General features: G+C 42.4%; 1 protein-coding gene across 1 annotated transcript in view; it reads right to left on the bottom strand.

Moving 5' to 3' along the window:
* Positions 1-19,513, bottom strand: part of zfpm2a (zinc finger protein, FOG family member 2a) — an 85,072-nt gene extending 65,559 nt beyond the window's left edge. Inside the window, exons 1-3 of the mRNA XM_041043929.1 lie at positions 19,507-19,513; positions 18,779-18,937; positions 11,730-11,831 (exon numbers count right to left, since the gene is read on the bottom strand). Coding sequence (XP_040899863.1) covers positions 11,730-11,831; positions 18,779-18,937; positions 19,507-19,513 — 268 coding nt within the window. The remainder of the gene's footprint in view (positions 1-11,729; positions 11,832-18,778; positions 18,938-19,506) is intronic.
* Positions 19,514-20,570: the final 1,057 nt, after the last annotated feature.

Genomic DNA, 20,570 nt, shown 5'->3' with positions numbered 1-20,570 from the left:
AGATGTCCTACTGAATCCCAGTCATCTCCACTGATAGGCCGTGTTATAGAGCCAGCAAATGGGCTATAAATTAATATACCATGAGAGAGGCATATGGGGTGAAATGGAATGCACTGTATCGGTTCAACAAAAGGTGCCACATCTTTAAAGCAGATATGTGATATGAAATTTTACAGCTGAAGGAGAAATGTCACAGAGCTTTGATAAGAGAGCGATGAACCCCCACCCCCCCCTTACCCAAACCGCTATTATCAGGTCCCGGTGAGTAAAATGCATCATTTATAACCCACAGACCACACTATAATCTCAGGGAAAGGCGCTTGTTTTAAAACAGTGGCGGACCCCCACCACCAGGAGCGTCACCTTGTCTCCTGCACCCCTCCTCCACCCTAAACCACTCCGACTGGCTGCTTCTGGCCCTAGACAGCGGGTAGAAAGTTGACCGTGCAAGTCTCCGCCAGGGGGGGGGGGGTGATTTGGGGGGGATTCACCCCTTCAGGTCAGGCTTGTTTTCAGGCGGTGGACAGCTTGGGGGGAAAGAGTTAAACAAGCCAAAGGGATTAGGGCATTTTAGCTGTGACACTCCACACAGGCTGAGCAGGGGGTTGTGGGGTGGCGTGGGGGGTTGTGAGGGTCCCTTAGAGGGAAGAATCCAACCCCCATGTTGTTGAGAGCCCCACCAATGACTGCAAAGTATTATTTTCAAAGACACAGGCAGGAATACAGGTATATGGGGGAAAAACTACAAGCCTGGTTACCTCCAAATTCCCCATCCTCCATTATATTATCATATTTTGTTCATCTGTGCAAAAAACAAAATATAAAAATGACAGTTTGGCCTTTTCACAGGAGGGTTTGTAGTGGACTGTTTTTTTGGCTCTGAGTGGTGGCATGCTGGATTCTTACCTGGCAAGACAAGATATAATCCAGCTCATAACCTCCCATAAAATGGCAAACTGACATTTTTATATTTTGTTTTTTTTTTTTGCACAGATGAAACGAACAAACTATAACGTTATTTAATTAGCTTTAGAGATTCTGGTTGGTGGATTTTGTTACCGTTGGATGGACCCAGGCTAACTTTCCTCCTGTTTCCACCTTGTTACAGTCTTTATCCTAACCTAAGCTATCTGGCTGCTGGCTGTAACCTTATATTTAATGGACAGATATGAGAGTGGTATTGATCATCTCTTCTAACTCTCTGCCAGAAAGTGAAAACTACTCCTTTAATAAAATGGCAAGTGTTAATGGCAGCTCTTTAACAGGACTGTAGCAAGTCTGAAACGCCTCATGTCCAACCACCACCCCGACCTCAACACCCTTGCTTTCTGTCTTGCTACATAAACAGTACACTACCTCCTGCAGCGGCATTGGACATGTATCATGATGAGGTGTGAAATTCTCCCATATGGACACAATTCCAAGCAATACTGGGCAAGGTGTTTATATGAGGATCCGTAGATAACCCAGGATTATGCTGTGCCCATGACCCTCTCTGAATCTGAACTGCAGTAATTAAAGAAATAAAGAAATAGAAAGTTTAGAATAGTACAGCTGCACACACACACACTCACACACAACTTGGTCCTGCAGTACATTATCAACACGCAGACTGTTGTTTGGTGTCATTGAATGGAATTGAAATATACTAGCTATCAAGCACTCCATTTCATCAAAAGCCTGGTGAAGTTAGCAGCAGACTCGCTGACAACAATCTCTGTGACATCCATCTTTAGAGAAGCACTGCAATTTCTATTGATAGCATGTAAAGGGAGACAGCAAAACTTAAAGAATGACTGTCCTCACACAGAGATATCACCGTATCGCCGACAACATCTAGAGGACACACACCACTCCAGCTGGAATCTGATTACTTTAAATGCTTTTCTTTAAAATTTCAGAACCATCAAAAGGACATTACTCCACCTGAGTGTGTCAGGATGAATTGAGTAATTGATGATGTGTTCAGTGGGAATGCATGTATTTTAGACGGATGGATAAAAAGGCTGCAGGACTTTGGCTGCAAAAGGAACTTACAATTTTGTCTGTTCAGTCTTGTCAGCGATAAAACACAGCATGGCATGAAATAGTTACATTTGGAGGGAAACATAGGAAGAGAGTAATCTGAAATAGCTAAACAAACAAGTTCTTAGCAAGGAACACAAGTACACATTGCTACCTTCAAGTCTTGATATTCTACAGTTAATTCAGGGAGAGACTATTTTTAAAGTACTCCTGAATCTCTTCCCAAGTCAATTACCAGGCTGCAACTTCCCCTGGGTAACGGGGAATTCTGTTTTTTCCTGGGTGACCTAGTTGTCTTTTGTGAGTAGGTTTTAGCCGGAGCAGTTTGACAGTCAACAGATAAGATGGATTAAGCTTTTTTTTTTTCATCCAGTTTTGATGTGAACAGCGTAAAAGCGGGTTAAATCATTGAGTTTCAGGAGTATTTTTAAATGCCTGGAGATAGTGCGATAAGGGAGCTAAACCTAAGACTTGGGCAGGGAAGGTCAAGGTCGCGGCTTTGGAGAGCAACTACCCGGTGACGGGGGCCAGCTCTCGTCTCTCTGGGAGCGAGCTGAGCGCCATAGCCGAGCCCACCTCTCATCACTCCCAGAAAAGATACACGAAAGGAGTGAAACAAAATCCAGCGAGAACTCAACGGGCGGCATCAAAGAGCAGAGCACCCTTGCTATGTGTGGGTGCCTGTGTGTGTATAAGTAAGCATGTGTGCGAGAGCGGGGGGGGGGGGGGGGGGGGGGTTGTTTAGTTCATACTTGCATTTGAGTGCATGCATGAATGAGATGAGTGTGTATGTGCCCACCAGTGTGTGTGTGTGCAATGTAAAATATCGCTCCTCCATGATCAACTAGCTCCATAATTACGTTTTGATTATTTGCGAGTACTAAAATAAAACAGCAATTAATCTGTTGGTGTAAGACAGAAAATAGAAGTATGACGTACATATTAAACAAGCCAGTTTACAGAGCGATGCAACATTAAAACAAAATCACATTTTGAGAATAGAATTTGTACAAGCCCCCCCCCCCCCCTCATCCTCCTCCTCCCGCCTCCCCCAAACCTGATCTGAGGCATGCTTAACACACGCATAGGAGTTGACAGCCGTACAATCACGTGACACAGCTCAGCCAATCCTGAATTCATTTGAATGTTTAAGCTGAGCGGTGATGAAGCCACTTGAGCATAAGAAAAGGTGAAGAGGCGACTGAAATAACAAACAAATCAGTGCGATACACTGGGTCAAACACTGCATGTAACATGTTTGTTTATCACATGTCACATCAGGTCAACGCTGAGAGGTTTTCGGTTCGAAACATTTCTGAGGGGACATATTTAGACACATTTTGTGGACGTCTATTCCCCCACTGCTCCTCATGTCGGTGACAGGGGAGAGTAATCCTATACACAGGCTGCTATTGTGAAATGAGAAACTAGCCTCCTTCACTGCCAGAGACCAGATGCACCTCTCTCCCTCTCTCTCTCTCTCTGTCCTAATCTGTAAACGACTTAAAGGAGCCTTATCTCTGGGCTCTTCTGCTTCATTTCATGCTTGATTTACTTTAATTTGTCTGATAGGGCACAAGGATTTGGAAATGGCCCATCTTTCGGTGGAAAATGTTCTGATTTTTCTCCGGCATTGTTATGTGGAGGTTTTTGACTTTTCTCTCCCCCTCTCTCCCTCTCTCACTCCTCCTCTTTCTCCATCTCCATCTCCCACTCTCCCTCTTTCTCTCTCTCACTCTTCCTCCCTCTCTGTTTCTTTCTCCATCATCTCTTTTTTTTTCTTTAGAAGTGTGTGTGTATGTGTGTGTGTTGGGGGGGGGATCTTGCTCCAGTGCAACAGTCTGTTTGAGTGCATTTAGATTCAAGCTAACACAGCAGAAACAAGTTTTCCATGAGGTGTGATTTTGTGATGGGCGACGGCGACACTGGAGTCGTGTTTGCCTTTCAGATCCGCGCTGGGCGCAGGGCAGCCGAGTGCTTCAAACCACAAAGATCTTATGTTTAAGTTAAGAAGCGACTGGCCCTACAGTTTAGCAAGTGGGTGAGCGGTTGGTGCTGATAAAGTTGCTCCACAATGAGGGACAGGGACAAGCAACATGTCTACAGATGCCTTGAGTTCTTTTTCTGCTGGCGGAACTCAAGTACTTGCATGACTGTCTGGCTGCTCCCGTCACCAAGACATTTTCCCCACTTCTATTTAGTAACTGAATGACAGTAGAGGCTGTGAGCTATGATTAGAGAGAAGTCCATATCTTACCAGATCCTGAATAATCTCCATCCCCTCCCACCAATGAGCAAGGCACAGAGGCAGCACGAAAAGCCAGAGAAAAAGAGACAAGGAGAATGGGCAGAGCTGTCCTGTGTGTACAGAGATGTCATGTAGCTCCACCGGCCTCCTTTACACACTCGCTGAGGCCACGGAGGGGCACAGGAAAAATCTAAATAAATTCAACCTCAGTCAGTCTGACTAATCTGAACGGGGGTAGTCTTTATCAAACAGTACTTTACATTCAAATCTGTGCAGGGAAAAGGGATGATAAAAAGAACAAGCTGTCACGTGAATTAGAGCTCTACTGTATGTTCAACAGTTTAAGTCATTGTCAGCTGCTGGTTACATGATGGCTTTTCCAAAAAAAAAAAAAAAAAAAAAAAGATTTCAATTTCCCATACACACTGACATCAAACGTCACTAACCCCACCTCCAAACACAATGTGCATAAATAAATGGTTAACTACACGCACACAAGTACACAGAGGAAGAAACAGGGAGGCGATTGAAATTCATCTCACAGCCTGAATTTACTTAACTGCGGGTCTGTGCACGGTGATAAACGGAGTGATGATCCGGCAACACGTCTTTATCCATGCTTTGCTTTAATTAACGGCGGCTTGTTTGTTGAAAAGATGATTAATATGCCAATGAAAATTGCATAATTGAATACCACAACACTCGCACAATCAGGGAGGAACATGCCATTTTTTATTAACTTTTTATTATCATTATTATTACTATTATTTGGTATTTTAATTCACTTGACAAGTGGGCCCCACCCCCCACCACATCTAAACAGAAAAAAAAGGAGGAGGTGGAACTGGCGTGACCAGTGGGCCAAGCTGGGCCCAGCTGTTCATCACCAATGGGAGGCCTTTGCAGGCGGGGGCACTGTTCTGATATCAATATCTATCAGTGTGAAGGCTGTACAAGTGTGTGTGTGTGAGAGAGAGAGAAGGAGAGAGGGAGGGGGGAAAAGACAAAGTAGGGGGGTTGGGGTTTTGGGAGAGATATGGCTTGGATGGGACAGAGTGCATTCCTATAGCCAAATAATAATGTGAAGACACCAAGCTGAATGAAATTAAAAGTCATGCATATGAAGCTAAGCACTATCTGAAGCGCTCGCATCCAGATTTTACAGACAGCCTTTCAAATTCATGCATGAAAAAGAACTACAAACCAAAGTCACTCAAATACACTCTGTGGTTTTATTTAAAAAAGGCCAAAAGAAATGAAAATTTCCACATGCGAGCAAGTTTCAGTTGAGCAATCCAGAGTTTACCCAGTATTATATCCCCTAGCACAGCTTGCACGAGTGTCTCCATGTTAATGTTAAACACACACATCAAATATTCAACCAATTACAATGATACCTCTTAGAAAAACGTGTGCAGCTACAGCGCCTGGGAGGCGCATTGCAGAACAAACATATTCAGAGAGCTAAAGAAAGACGCAATGGGTGTCAAGTCCCCAGGGGCAGAAACACCACCACCAGCCGCGCTTTAAGTCAGCCTCGTATTTAGCACCAGCTCTCATTTTCTTCTTGAATTCTTTGGACTTGTTCATGTGAAATAGTAATCGCAGTAAAAAGATAGCATTGTAAGTGGACACAAATTCGCTTGAAATGCACACAAAATGGTTGGAAGTGAATTATCTTGTTAAGGGCATTCTCAGTGTGCCACATCCCACGTACCCACACAAAACTAGAACTGAATATAGTGACATCTTCCTCAAATGATAAGAACAGTGATTGCATTTTGCCCTATTTTAGATTATATAACTAACAACCATGAAGTTCCTTCATAAAGCCTCTTAGTATAGCGGATCAGTGACTAAATTTGCATCAAGGCGATACAGCATAGGAGTACAGTGATTTGTCTAATCTCTTGTTGCATATTCCATCATTCTAATCACACATTGTGAAATTTGTGAGTGTGCATGCTTGTGGTGATGGGGGAGGGTGTTTTCTCTGCACACAGGTGATCCATACGGTACAAAGCCTTCATCAACAGTCTCTTAAGAATTAAATGTATTTGGAAAAAGGCGGACAATGTTTACACATAGCACTTTGATTGCAATTTAATTTTACATCACTCAGGGCCCAGAACTCACAGAGAGGCTGATGATGGACTTTCATCATCAGTATCAGCAATCTGAGTGTCATTCATGTTTTGTGAGACTTGTCAGAGGACTTTGAATAAACCCCTGGAGCAGCAAGATAAAACCTTCCTTTTCTTAAAGGAGAATTGCCATGATGCACGTCCAAATTTCTTGATTACAAGACGAAGGGGGGGAAAAAAAAATAAAACCTTGAATGAAAGCCTGCGCTGAAAGTTTTCAGTTTGCTGATATAACAGTCAAGTGTGTCTATAAGTCTACTTAAAACGCTTAGGTATCAGTGGAGACAGCTGCGACACCCTCGTCTTATGATTCTGTCGAGACCGTACACTATCAAACCTTTCATACCGTTCCCAAGCTACATTTCCGGTGACAAAAGCTTTGCGAAAGCCTCCTGAAGGATTCATCTATATCCTAATATTTCCAATCCAATTTAACTGGAGCAGCCGGAGTGGTCTGAGCACTAGTTTACCAATCTTTGCTTTCCAAGACTCTGTGTGCTGAAGGCTTGAGGGGTTCAATCAATGGTGCTTTGATCTCGGCTGGAACCATAATTATTTAACATTGTTACAAGGATTTCTCTAATCCATCCTACCATTAAATCCCTTTTACACCCTCATCTTCTGCAGCCTAATCTGCATCTGGGTGCTCCGTTTGTTTCTCTCCCTCATTTCGGCTCGCCCCTCCCTCCTTGACGACACCCTGACTTTATAATGGACTTGGGTGCGGAGTTAGAAAATGCCTTGTTTACTGAGAGCAACCTGACTGAACTGTGCTCAAATGGAGTGTCACTGCTGTGTGGAGTGTCAAGAATTTAAAAGTTTTTCTCAGTATTTGTACTAGAGTTTTGGTCAGTTCTCTTTAAGTTCAATTGGGGCCGAATGGTGAAAATCTTTTGCAACTAAAATGAAAAAATATAAACAATACTATGAACTGTTGATTGCAAATGGAGGAACCATTTTAATGAGTCTCTATAACCTTCTTGTTACCGCTTTCATCTTAGTGTTTTCCTGTTTTCCACTAAGTTTCTTTGGATGAACTGAGGGAATTTCAAAGTTCAGGTGACTGATGCCCGAAAGGTTTAATCCCATCTGTTTATTTCGGTGATCGCTTTGACTCCCAACAAAAAGGGCCCACTGTCCTTTTGCAAATATTTGCGTGTCTGTGTTTCACCATGATATAAATAGCAGCACGGGCACCGCAAACATTTGTTGAGGCACCTGCCACAGTATCGTGGCCATCTGGTCCTCCAGCTCTCCTAGCATGACATATGTGCATTAAACCCAAAATGGTTATTGTTTTGTTTTTTTCTTTTTCTTTCTTTTTTTTTTTTTGGAAACTGGAAGAAGACGGATCGGCCACAGACCCTTCTGGGTTGGCTGGAGTCAAAAATGAGATTCAAGAGTTTTTACATCTGAGTGAAGCTGCGTTTTCAGCTTGTGCGTGTTTGATGTCTTGAAAGGGGAAAAGAAAAGGGTTGATGAAAATGGATTATTTTTCAGGGTGGTGTGTGTGTGTGTGTGTTTTGGGGGGGTTCTCTTTGCTTGTGCTCCGTCTGTGTCTGACCGTCAGGTAGATTCTCAGATGGCCACTCCTTCAGCTGACCCCTGCCTCGCCCTGGCCGATGCCCAGCTGGCACCAGGAGCTGAGCAAGCTGGGCCACGCCGGCCGTCAGGGACAGCCAAGAGAAGAGATTTGTGGACAAGGCGATCATATCGCTTCAGTTACCGCTCTGTCACACTCATCTCCTCCTTCTGGATCTCTTCCTTTGCTGTGCCTTAAGTGTATTTGCTGCAGTATCTTAGATCCTGATGTCACTGTGTAAGATGCCAAGGATGCCAAATGCACAATTATTTGGCATCAGAAGTTAAAGAGTAGACTTTAACACGTTATCTGCAAACTGAAAACACAAGTCACTCTACAAAGTAATATTTTCAACTGTGCTGTTCTTATTACAGATATTATTGCTGAGAAGCACCTCATGCTTTATGTAAGTGATTTTTGTTAGTCAGAGATTGAAATGAAGATCACTTGGATTCAATTCAAAATGGAATGATGCTTGCGTGTCTCTAATGTTTGATGTATTACAGGGGCACTCCAGAAGCACAGTATTACACCTCCATTAAGAATTTGGAAAAGACTGATTAGTTATACAATTGATTTCACAGGCTGAGTGGTAAAATAATTAAACTGCATTCTGTGAATAGTTATGAACAACTGATGAGCTAATACTGCAACAAATACAAATACATGCAGAACATATGAATCTGTGCATGCAGCAGATAATTAGACTGAGTGTCCCTTTAACAATATTTTATGTTGAAAAGGTGAAGTTACAGATCCACTGTGGTTGACAGCACAATATAAAAGTTGTATTGTATTGTGCTGGTGCGAGGAACAGTTATAAAATTGTGGTGAGCCAGAAACCCTGCATAAAGCTGCCATTAAAAAATAGATCCAGAGTTTAGTGATTACATGTTACACTACAATACATTCTTGTAGTGTAGTGTAGAATTTATTAGTTACATAATAAATGTAACTCAAACATCATCATATTAGTGGTTGACAATACAGACTGTGATATGTGATGTTTCTGCAGTTAAGGGCCAGTATCAGCTTCTAATCTTGTTTCAGTGCTCCATTATTTTATAACAGTAGATAAACAAATGCATAAATAGATATCCCACCAAAGAAAATGCTGTTTTACAGACTAGACATTTTCAGTGGAAATGGGAATGATCACTATTACAGAGCTCCTAACGAACCCTGGATTTTCATGACTTTCATAAGGGGGTGTGGTTTACATGAGCAAGCATTTAGATAAGGCTGAGAACAAGTTCATTAGCAGAGTTAGCTAGCTAACACGCACCATTCCCAATTAGCCTAGAGGAGAGCGAGTGGGAGAGAATGAGAGAGACAGAGTCAGATTCCTATCATTTCTAGTCCATGAAAATGAATAGAATAGCATGACACGCTATCTCCCAAATCAGCGGCTGATTGCGAAACATCCGTGACGAGAAATGAACACGAGACAGAAGATCAGTGTGCAGATTCGCTTAAGGACATACTTGTAGAGACGAGGGGAGAGAAAGGGAACTCGCTGGGTGTTCCACATCAGAGACCCAGCGCTCTGAACAACAGAGAAGAGCCAGCTATCAGATTAATAGTGAGTCATTCAGCACGGTTCTCTGCTGTTCCAGAGAGAAAGACAATCAGAGAACGGGGGGCAATCGCGGACAGCACTTGACATGAGTTACTAAAGTGGAGATGAAATGCAGGGACAAAAAAAAAAAGTTCAATTACAGGATGTAGATTGTAAAGGCTTTTGTTGTTACTCAGCAAAAGGGAAACGGTATGGAGGTGCTTCAATAGAATCACCAAAGCAGGTGGGCATGTTCTGAGTTAGCCCACCTCATTAAAAGGCTTCACTCTCTTTTTATGTAACGGCCATTACACATCCTATTCAGATGCACACGCGCAGTGATTAAAAATTATCTGTTGGTGATCATAATCACACCTGCTTAAACTTAAGCCAAAGAATAACAAAGAACTTTTGAATGCTGAACTATCAGAACATTTACAAAGAGATTAAAGGGTAGACAGTCTCAAACTAAATAAATTTGCTTTTAATCGCTTTGAACAGGAAGTCATGTCATTTCAAATGTTCCTATCTGATTGTCTGATTCCCCTCTTTATTCAAATTATAACATGCCCATCTGACTTTTCCAGCACAATGGGAAAAATTAAAAAGGGAAATGACCTTTCATGGCAGCCATGATGGGAGAGTGAATGGCATTATTATGCGCCAAGATTAATTTCTGCCCACTCCATGCTGCCCATTGAGAAAACAGAGGAGGGGCATGAATGCCTCAGTGTAAGTCGCTCACTAATTGGTTGGTATATCATAGAGATGTTGAGAAACTTGGGTAAGCAGTGGTACGATGATTATGAACACGTTGTTTTCCTTTGATAATCCTGGCTGCTAAGATCAAGCATGTGCACGTACAGCACATACATCAGATCATGTTTCTTCATGTTGGATGCAGCCATGTGCTAAGTGCCATCTTTCAGTTTAATAGCAGTAGACATTAGGACACAGCGCTGACGTCCTCAGACTCGGACTGTGGTTTAGTAAAACATGAAATGGACATCATGTCTCACATCACCTCCTCTGCAGTTCAGCCATCCTCACTGTACGCAAGAAACACTTTACTCCCATAAGACTCAAGTCTCCCTCCTCTCTCTGCCTCCGCTGCCTGTCCAGCAGTGAGTTTCTGAGCCTCTAATTCTCATTCTGATGGCTAAGTAGAAGGGGGAAGCATAATTACAGTCAGTCATACATCTACTCATGCTACATCCATCCCTCCTTTTCAAAGGAGTATTTTTAAGCTCAGCATTTTCTCACCCAAAAGGGCCTTTTTTCCGCATGTGATGCCTTCTTTTTGTCATGGCCCCCATAGTTCTGAGCTGACCCCCTCAGCCCTGTCTCCTGACTGATCACAGTGATGGTTTATTACTGTCGTCCCAGCGCTCTTATCTTTAGCCAGCAATGCTCATTTCCTTCCCCAGATTTAAATGCAAATGTGAAATTTAATGATAAATGCATTATCTGATAGGTGCGATAACACTGATTCACTGTCAGTATAAAATACACACCCCGGGGGGCTTCAAGCTAGCAAGCACAACTTGCCCAAATCCACTTTTTTCTCTCCCTTTCTCTCCCTCTCTCTAGCTTCTTTTTTTTCTTTTTTCTTTTTCCCTTTTTTCCCCAAATGCATGTACCTGCATCAAATTCTTGAGGTCATTTTATGCATTAAAAGGAATCATATTTTGTGTGTTCAGCAGTGTGGGTGCAGGCTATTGCTGAGCAGTAATTGCTGTGCAACATCCTTGTTCAATGTATTATCCATCACTTTGATGAACTTACTTTTAGTGAAAGGGCAAAACAAGATAAAAAAAAATATGTTGTACACTCTTTAAAAACAAGCTACATCTGCATTGAATTATGGGATTCTTTAAAAAAAAGAGGAAGTTATTGGTAATGTCTTACTTTTAACTGAATGGTGGATGTATACACAGTTAAAGCAGCTTGTTAAACCGCATGCAGACTTCTGACTCATTTATCCATCTATAGCTGCTTTCTTACTTTTGAACCAGAAGTGTCTGCAAATCTCCTGTTGCTCCTTTTCTGTTCAATGCCAAAATCAATACCTTACCTCAAACAATGCAACATGCATTGCAGTTTAGTGACAGTAAATTTATCTGATGGCTCTTGGAGGCTTTCTAGGAAACTGATATGAAGACTTTTCCTTACTTGGACCATCCCATTCATCTGGCCCCACTGCAGCATGCCTGGTCTTCTCTCCCTGCCCCTCCATCTCCGACTCTCCTGCATCTCGGTTGCCATCTTCCTCTCCTGCAAGGCAAAAAAAATTAAGCTCTATAAAGCGCACAAGACACAAAGTGAGCAGCACTCAATCCAAATTTAAAGACACCTAATTGAATTAAGCACTGGATAGTGGGCTGTGCTTCCGTTCCAAAGAGTAGATTCTGATGGACTTCGGATATTATCCCTGCAAAAATCATTTAGCTTTACAACTCTTTCCTGTAATGTTTGGGCGTGTCATCATCAGACATTGTGTGAGCTATTGTGAATACATGTTTTTGTGTACATGTAGCTCTGTATATGTACATTTGCTGTGAGCTCACCAGGTCCAGCTGCACACTTTTATGTAAAAGGAGTTCCCATGAGTACTTGCAGGAACTGGAGGAAGCCCCATGGAACAGGAAGGAAAGCAATGTGTGGGAGAGAGGTGGCTATTTATTACTGTTTGATCTATTGTGGAGCGAGCTAGAATGTGTGTTATAGGATGTAGAGCTGATTTACAGTCTCGGGGCTCACACAGTCCATGCTAAGGGATATTTGGGTATCTCTCTCCTGGATGTAAGTGCTTAAAGACCTTGTTAAACAGGCGCCGCCTCTGAGCGTGCAGCCGTAACACTGACGGGAGGGCTTGTTGAGTGTTCTTAGATGCAGTTAGTGTAAAAAAAATATCTATTTTTGCATGTCTACAGTAAGCACAGTTTGTACTCAAAGTTTATAGGCACATAAATCAGTGCTTCGTAGGTGCCCCTAGTGTGGTGCTCTAAATAAATCCGATGTGGCTGACACAGTAGTTGCACAGAGTGTCTCTCCAAACTCAGGCAAACCTGCTTGGGGCATGTAGTGGTAGCTGATAGTTTGTGGAGAAACATTTCTTTCACTTTTGTCACCATATCGTTTTTATCCCTTTGATGTTTTAAACCCAATAGTGAACGGTCAAGGACAGGCCTGGATTACTACAATGGATTACTACACTTCATACACTCGACAAGGAGAAAAGTCCTGGATATGTGGGTTTATAATATTTTGGAATGACAAAGACAATATATTTTTAAGATTTTTCTTAGATAGCACAATAAAAAAAAACAAAAAAAAAAACATCACACCTATCACCAAATATGATATGATATTTACCATATCTGTGTTTGGACACCTCCCCCCCCCACCCCTTCCCACCCAGCCCGCCCCCCAGCTCCCAGAAAGCATTTCAGAGTGTTAGTTATCACATTTCCAGTGACAACTGCCACGGGACGCACACTACTTCACTCCAGCGCCATCCGTCCTCAGTTAGGTTAATCTCCAGATCAAGCACACACACCATGCTTGTTTAGCTTTTTTTTGACATGGCTCACTTCAAAGAAGGTAGCAAACATTGCCAAAAGGATGTCAGCTTTCTGCCTCGCTCTAAAAGAGGAGATGTATACGAAGAAAAAAGTGATACTGAAGGGAAGACTGCAGAAATGTCCTACTTACAGTACATGAGGTCATTATGACCCAGTTTTGCTTATGCAAGTGTCTGCTTGGGCTGGCGATTTCTCCCCCCTACTCCTCCTCTCTCCCAGTATATTATCAGGGAGCCCACTCAACTAAATTCCCCCACTATTTATTGTTGGGCCTGGAGAACCTCTTTAGCATACTAGGCTCGTATTATGACGAGGATAACAAAGGCGTATATCAACAGTTCCTTCCAATGGAGCGGAGTTTAAAAAAAGCTAGCAAGATAACATTAAAGGCACTACCTTGATCTCAGGCGAACATGTTAAGCCCTGTAACGAAACGTATTGGAAGTGTTTAATTACAGCCCGGGAAATGAAGCTACAAGATGATTCCTTAATTAAGCAGTGATTAAGGATTTTCTGCCGTCTATCTAACACAGTTTGCAATGCATTTTAAACACAATCGCCCAGGCAACCTCACAAGGGAACAATGTCACAGGGCTTTGATGAAGTTTCCTGCACAAATGTCACTAGGAAAAAGCAGAGCAGAGGAAGACGTGCTGGAGCAGCACTCGTTTGCTTACAGTACAGTTTGATAAAACCTGGAATACAAGGAATACGAAGACCTATTTTTATGGGTTTTTATATGACATAGGAATTTTTACCTTTCTGATATAAAAATAAATTGATTGAGGTGCTCCATTTCATTCACAGAGGTCCACTATAAGAAACAGAGACTGTTTTATCATTTGAATTGAAACCCTCAGCAGTCTTATCAAGGGAGACAGATTGTCAGTGATCATCCTCTACATTATCGTCTAGATCATAATTTACATCTGGCTTAGGTTTCTTTCACTGCGCAATCAAATGGAGATACTTAAGGTTGAGCGAGGGAAGGCTGAAGAGAACAGAAGGGACGGGGAGGGCTGGGGAGGCGAGGTGGCCTGCTGGGTGCAGGGTTGGCGGGCATGCAAGAGGAGCCACTGAGCTGTTAAAATCAGCCCTATCGCTGCTCTATCAAAGGACAGCTCTCTAGCCAAATCGCAGTCACACGCAGCGTGCCACACATTCAGGTCAATAAGCTTATAGGCGATTTACACAAACAATTCCTCGAGCAAGGTAGCAACAAAGTCATATTGGCTTTTTCTCTCCCTTTTAGCATTGTCTCTTCCAAAGAAGCCCTTGAAAATGTCAATCTCTCGCGTGTGACTTTAAGGAGCTCTGAGCACTCTAATCCTGACCACTGAGTCTACAGACAGGTCGCAATTTCTGCAAAATGGAGTATAAGTAGTTTTAAGTCTGCTTATGGGAACGCACAGTTCTATATGTTACTGAATTCTGGACTCGATGACTTTAACCCACTGCCACTTCTCTAAACCCCTCGCAATCTTGCTAGTGTTGGAGCTTGTAATGGTTTTCAGAATGTAATATTAGGGGCGATGCCTGCCGTCCCCCCAGCAGTGGTAGTGCTAGTCAGTTGATATTGCATATTTGGTTGTTGATGCAGATTGTGCTGCAACAGATAAAGTCAATTCCAGGAAGCAACCTTTTCACCAAAGTCAAGCATAGCTGTGAGACTTCTCTGCTATCTGAAAAATAGGTTTGAATTGCATGCAATTTGTGGCAGGCAGAGCACTCCAATGGAGGGAGGCTATTAGTGAAATGCCTTGCCACTGTCTCTTTAAATGCCAATAAATTCCCATCATTACAGAATCTGGCAGTTTTCCTCCCTGTCTGCAGCCTGGGTCTTTATCTCGCTCTGCCTCAGTCTCTGAGCATGTAGATCTGGCCCAGTTAGATTGTCATACTTAACAAACATTAATGATTAATTTCCTCCACTGAGTCAAATGGGGCTAAAGGGATGACTCGATTCATCTTATCGCACCACAAATTAGCATTTCCCCATATTCTCCAGCATCAACTGTGCATTAAAATTCCACATTTACCATTCTGGGCACTGGCATCTGTGGCAAAAGAGCCAAGGAGATCTTCCTCCTCTGTTGCTGGAGATTGTGATTACTTCTGTGTTACACAAAGAGTGGCATAATTAATTCGCCACCTTCTGTTTGTTACTGTGAGTCTCCGACTGTTGCAGTTCAAATTACCCACTGAGAGGTTATTTGAAGGGTCAAGGTGGGTTTGTTATTTGCAATGTTGAGTCCCCGGTACGGAGTCCCGAGCATTCACTTGTCACTTTCACTGTGATAAAATGTTTTTTGCCTGCATTATAATTCTGTAATTTGAGAAGAACAGTGCATAAGAGTTCACATTTAGTTGCCCTTGATTTATTCTGACACTCACTCTCTAAACACTCACAACAGCATCAGAATCAAGCAGTTTGAGCTGAAAAAATTCATGTAATATAACTTAACAAAAACATGTTTTACATGTAGGAAATGAGACACATGAAATGACATGTAAATTTACTGTCAGAGCTGACTAAGGAAGTAATTTGTCATCAGACAACACTTGGAGCGCAGAAAGGGAACAGCTTGTGGCAACACCCTGTGCTGAACTTCACAGACAGCCAACAATAAAAGAGGGAGTAAAACAGCAAGGTGAAATTTCACAATTTCAGTAAAAAAAGATGCCACTCAGTGTATATAAAAAGGTATCTTTCTTACAATTATGGAGTCAAGTGTGTCAATAGAGTATAAATCTTTGCTGTGGAGTCAGCATGTTCATCTGTGGGCTCTTCACAAGCAGAGCTCCATAAATGTGAAACTGACCGAGCAGGAGAAGTTGTTTGAGGTAAGATTCTGTTTTAATCACAAAGGAAGGCCAAGGTTATTTCTTCAGATATGTGGCTTTTTCCTCACAAAGCTCTAGACAGGAAGGCAGACCCCCTCTGATTCTGTGTGTATTAAATCACTGTTCCTTCTCTCTGGGCCCTAATATTCTACCAAGCTGCTTCATTTCACACCCCCTATGTTGTTTCAGAGTCATTATGTTGAGTGTCATTGACAAGGGACTCCTTATACATTTGCTGGAATGGATGAGTGGATCTCCTGGATGAGGGCCACAACTGTAACTGTAATAGTTGAGGTCTGCACAATTTGGTCTTGGCTTTTATTGACTGAATACTGATCAGTGGTTCCCAAACTTGGGGTCAAAACCCCCCTAAGGGGTTAGAACATAAATCTGAAGGGTAGTGGAGCAAGAAGTACTTAGATCCTTAAGTAAAAGTAATAAAACTGCAGTGCAAAAAAAAAAGCACTCATGTTGTAGAATGGACACGTTGGCATTCGTGAGATTTCCTAGATCATATTTTGCCAATTTTAAGGTCCCTGTATGGGACGCCCCCACCACTTCACAAACCATTTCAATGTGAGGCACCAAAAACCAGTGAGAGCCATGACACCATTAACTAAACAGGTTACAGAGTCAACCATCTCCCAGTTTAGAGGTTCCCAAGCCTGAGACCAAGATGGGACATCAAGGTGCTCCATGCACTTATCTGGGGAGTCCCTTTTCTGCAAGGGTAAGGCAAATGGCTGAGTCTTTGGTGGCATTCAACTTCTTGACCTTTGCGCCTTTAAGCGGCTTTGCTACTTCACCGCACTCTGATCAAAGTTAATAAGTGCTTCATATGTTAATGAAAATTGGTACTCCTCTTTGTGTTCCTACAGCTTTTTAATACCTATTATAGACTGAAACTTTTAATGGAGGTTTTAGGTCCCCCTGACAAGCCCATTTCAGAGAGTGACTACACAGATACAAGGCTAAGCTAAGACCAGAGAGTCACTGCTCAGTGGAGGAACCTTACACGGGAGACCGTATTCTCCGGGAAGCAGCAGAAGATAAAGGCCATGGGATGAGTGGCTGCTTTAAAACCCACGTTCAAGTCCGCACAGGGCTAATTACAGCACGCCATCACATTTGAGAGGGTTTAGTTAATCAAGGGGGCTCTCTTTTTCCTCCTATAGTCGAGGAATAACACACTTAAACCATTTAATGCCACCAGGATTGCGTCCTGTTTAATTCACGGCAGTTTCACATAAGTGGGGTAAATTTAAGCCACTCCGACATTAGTTTTAAATAGATCTAATTGAGGAGGGGATCATGGGGAAAATGACTACACCTGATGATTGCACACAACTTGCCACAAGGAAAAAGGAAATTTGGATAGTACATCACTTGGGTCTTAGGAGGCAATGGGAGACTTAGCTACTGTAAGCTTAGATAGAAGAGCAATAAAAAAAAAAAATCTGACTTAGCTTGTGTATGAAAAAGAACAGATTACTAGTGTCCCCTAAAAGTAGTACTTGACATTTGGGATCGCTATTTAGTGTTGACTTTATTCATAAACACGGGAAAGGAAAGGAGATTTGAGGCCCAGTTCCTCACATGGTTCTATCCAAAACAATGGGAATATCAAACAGCTCTGACAGGGTTCTTTGAAGATTTTCAGAAGTTGTACTTTTTTCCCCCCTTCTGTAACCACCAATGCGTACGGCACCGTCTATTTCATAGCTACTGGGTTATTACAAGACCATACATTGTACTTTGAAGTTTGAGTAAGGACACATTACGAAGGAGACAAAGGGTAAAGCAAACGAGGCGTCGCTGGTAATTGCAATTTCCGAACAATTGCGCCGTTCAACTTTTTCCTGAGAACAAAAGGAAAACATTATTGATACGATTACTGGGGCATAGCCTACCTGAAACATGAAAGATTTATTTTTCTTCAATAATGTAATCCCACGAGGCACATCAGTTTAGAAGTGTGAAGAAATAATTCTAAACAATTTTCTCTTTGAAAGGAGAAAGAGGAGGCAGACATTCAAAGCATAGGTTCTTCATTAAAAAGTCAAATTTATGGCATCCGTGTGCCTGTAGAGTGGGGACACCTGGGGTAGTGAAAGCCACAAAACCGGGGGGTAGGAAGGGGTGGGGGTGAGCGGGGGGAGTTAGGGGAAGGGAGGCGGGACAAGTCTGTCATCTTCACACTGTAACCTGGAGCAGACCACAAATTAGCTCCTGTGATGGCAAGGTGTGACCGAAATGAAACAAACATACAAAGAAGCAATCTAATTGAATTGGAGTTCAAAGAGGACTCAGGCGCATTTGGCGATGCTTTATAGTGCTGGACCTCCGAGCAGTAGCAGGTGCTGCTGAGTGTTCACAGAGCTTTAGCGCTGGCTCAAAGGGAAGTGCTACGCTCTCCAGTGCATTGGTGTACCGTAGCACACCTTCACAGCACTATCACAGAGGGAGAGCCAGTGTTGCTGATGCCATCTTTCTCTCAGATCAAACCACTGCTCTTGGGTGGATTGCTGGGATCAAATATCAAAATGGATAGTTTCAACTCAAGGCAGTGATGCGGGAGAAATTCTCGTACGGACACAAGTTCTGCCAGGTTTGATTTGAACATGTTGAGGAATTTTATTAGACGCCATTGGCAGGAGTTTAACTTATTTTTGATGCTTGGCACGAGGGTTGCTTAACATATTGTCTCATATTAGGAATTAAAAAGAGCACTGTTCACTGCTTGTGGAAAGCAGCTTCTAGAGTTGCGGTGCAGAATAAGCAGACGATTCTAACCTTTGTTGCAGAAGTACTCCATGTCTTCGCAACTCATGTTCTCAGCCTCAAATTCGGCAGTGAAGTTCTCTTCCACCGAGAACTCGTCTTTGGCCAAGAGCTCGTTCTCCTCGGAGACACACTCCTCCTCCTCTTCCTCCAGGCCATCCTCCAGAGGACCTGAGGGAACACACACACAGACACATATACATATACATATACAGACGCACACATATACACACACACACACACACAAGGGAGATGTTCAGCAGTTGCATCACATCCTTCAGGCTTTCATAAAAAAAAAAAAAAAAAAAAAAAAAAACAACTTCTGCCTCTACTTGGTTCTTTTGTTGCAATACTACAAATGCAGATGCTATTCAAAGTGCAGCACAGCTCTCCACGGCCTATACAATCCATGTTCAGACATTCAGTATAGACAAATATAAAGCCGTGTCAATAAAGAATATTATTTTACCAAAATATTTCACAAAAGTCTTTCCATTATAGCTGTTGAAAAGGCCCTCTGAGACTGTGTGCTCTCTGAAAAACAAGCTGACATGCAGCCAAGGTGAGCATTGATGTTAATCCCGCTACCTGCAAAACAAAACCTCACACAGATGGAAGGAGGGAAAAAAAAACTTCCTTTCCAGACTTTTCATACAGGCATCAGCATGGGAGGAGGAAAGAAAATACTTTTATTAATTTGTTAGCCTTATCACAGGGTACAATGTTGATTTTCCATTTACATTCCATGCCTCCGGGTAATACACCAGTGCAATCTTAAAGGAGACACTTTTCCGTGTGATTAATTTTTCCCCCCTCTGTGCAATATTATTTCTTTAAATCTAAATGATTTCAGAGTTTTGCTTGTAGCTGTACATCTCTTTTGGTATTTGCATATTACCATTTTGCTTCAATCAAGGGCGTTGATGGAATTACTGTACTGCTATCTGAATTGTATTAGCTCTGAAAAACATCTCACCCAGCATTTGAATGTTATTAAGATAATGTGCATCTTGCACACCTCTCCTTCCCAAAACATGTCTCCAATGTCAGCACATGAAGTACCATAGCAAAGAAGTGATGGAGCACTTCAAGTTTAAGGTTAGTTTATGTCTGAAATAATGCACTCAAAGCTAAAAACCTGTCATCTTCATTAAAATAAATTACTAAATAAATAGAGTTCATAAAACAAACTCGAGCTGTGTTTAAACTGAATAATCATATCAAAAGTGCTGCCATCACTGCCTGCTTGATGTGGATGCTGTCTCCATCTCTGCCTGTCACACATGAGCTATGTTGCAGCCTCCTGTGCATCATCCTGGAGCTCAAACAGAGTACACTGATATCCTCTCGACACCTTTCAGTGTGTTTGTTCTATTGTAGAGGGAGTGAGCCCCTCAGCTTTAATAAAGCAATAATTTCAGTTCAGAAAGTGGGGCTGGTGTGCCTCTCCTGTTCCTTTTTCTTCCCACACCGAGCCTCATAAAAGACCCCCCTGATGTCCACAAACTGCTTGCTCTTTTCATTAGTCTTATAAATTACTCCTTTGTAGAAGCCTACATCTGCAGGAGCCCCGGACATGAAAAGAATTAGCACACAGATCTCTAATAGACACTGTGGAGGCAGAGTGCTGCTTTTAAATTAGGATACAGTTTTATGATCTTATCTGATGCCTTCTGCTGATTCGCTGAGGAGCGAAGTGAAGCGTGAAGTGACTCGATGAGTCTACCATCGCTTAAGATGATACTGAGAGATAAATATCGCAGTATCAAGGGGAGATTGTATGACTGGCGTTAAAAGCTCCTGC

The sequence above is a fragment of the Toxotes jaculatrix genome, chromosome 8 (genome assembly GCF_017976425.1).
Source record: "Toxotes jaculatrix isolate fToxJac2 chromosome 8, fToxJac2.pri, whole genome shotgun sequence".
Lineage (NCBI taxonomy): Eukaryota > Metazoa > Chordata > Actinopteri > Toxotidae > Toxotes > Toxotes jaculatrix.
This window is presented reverse-complemented; position numbering and strand designations above follow the sequence as displayed.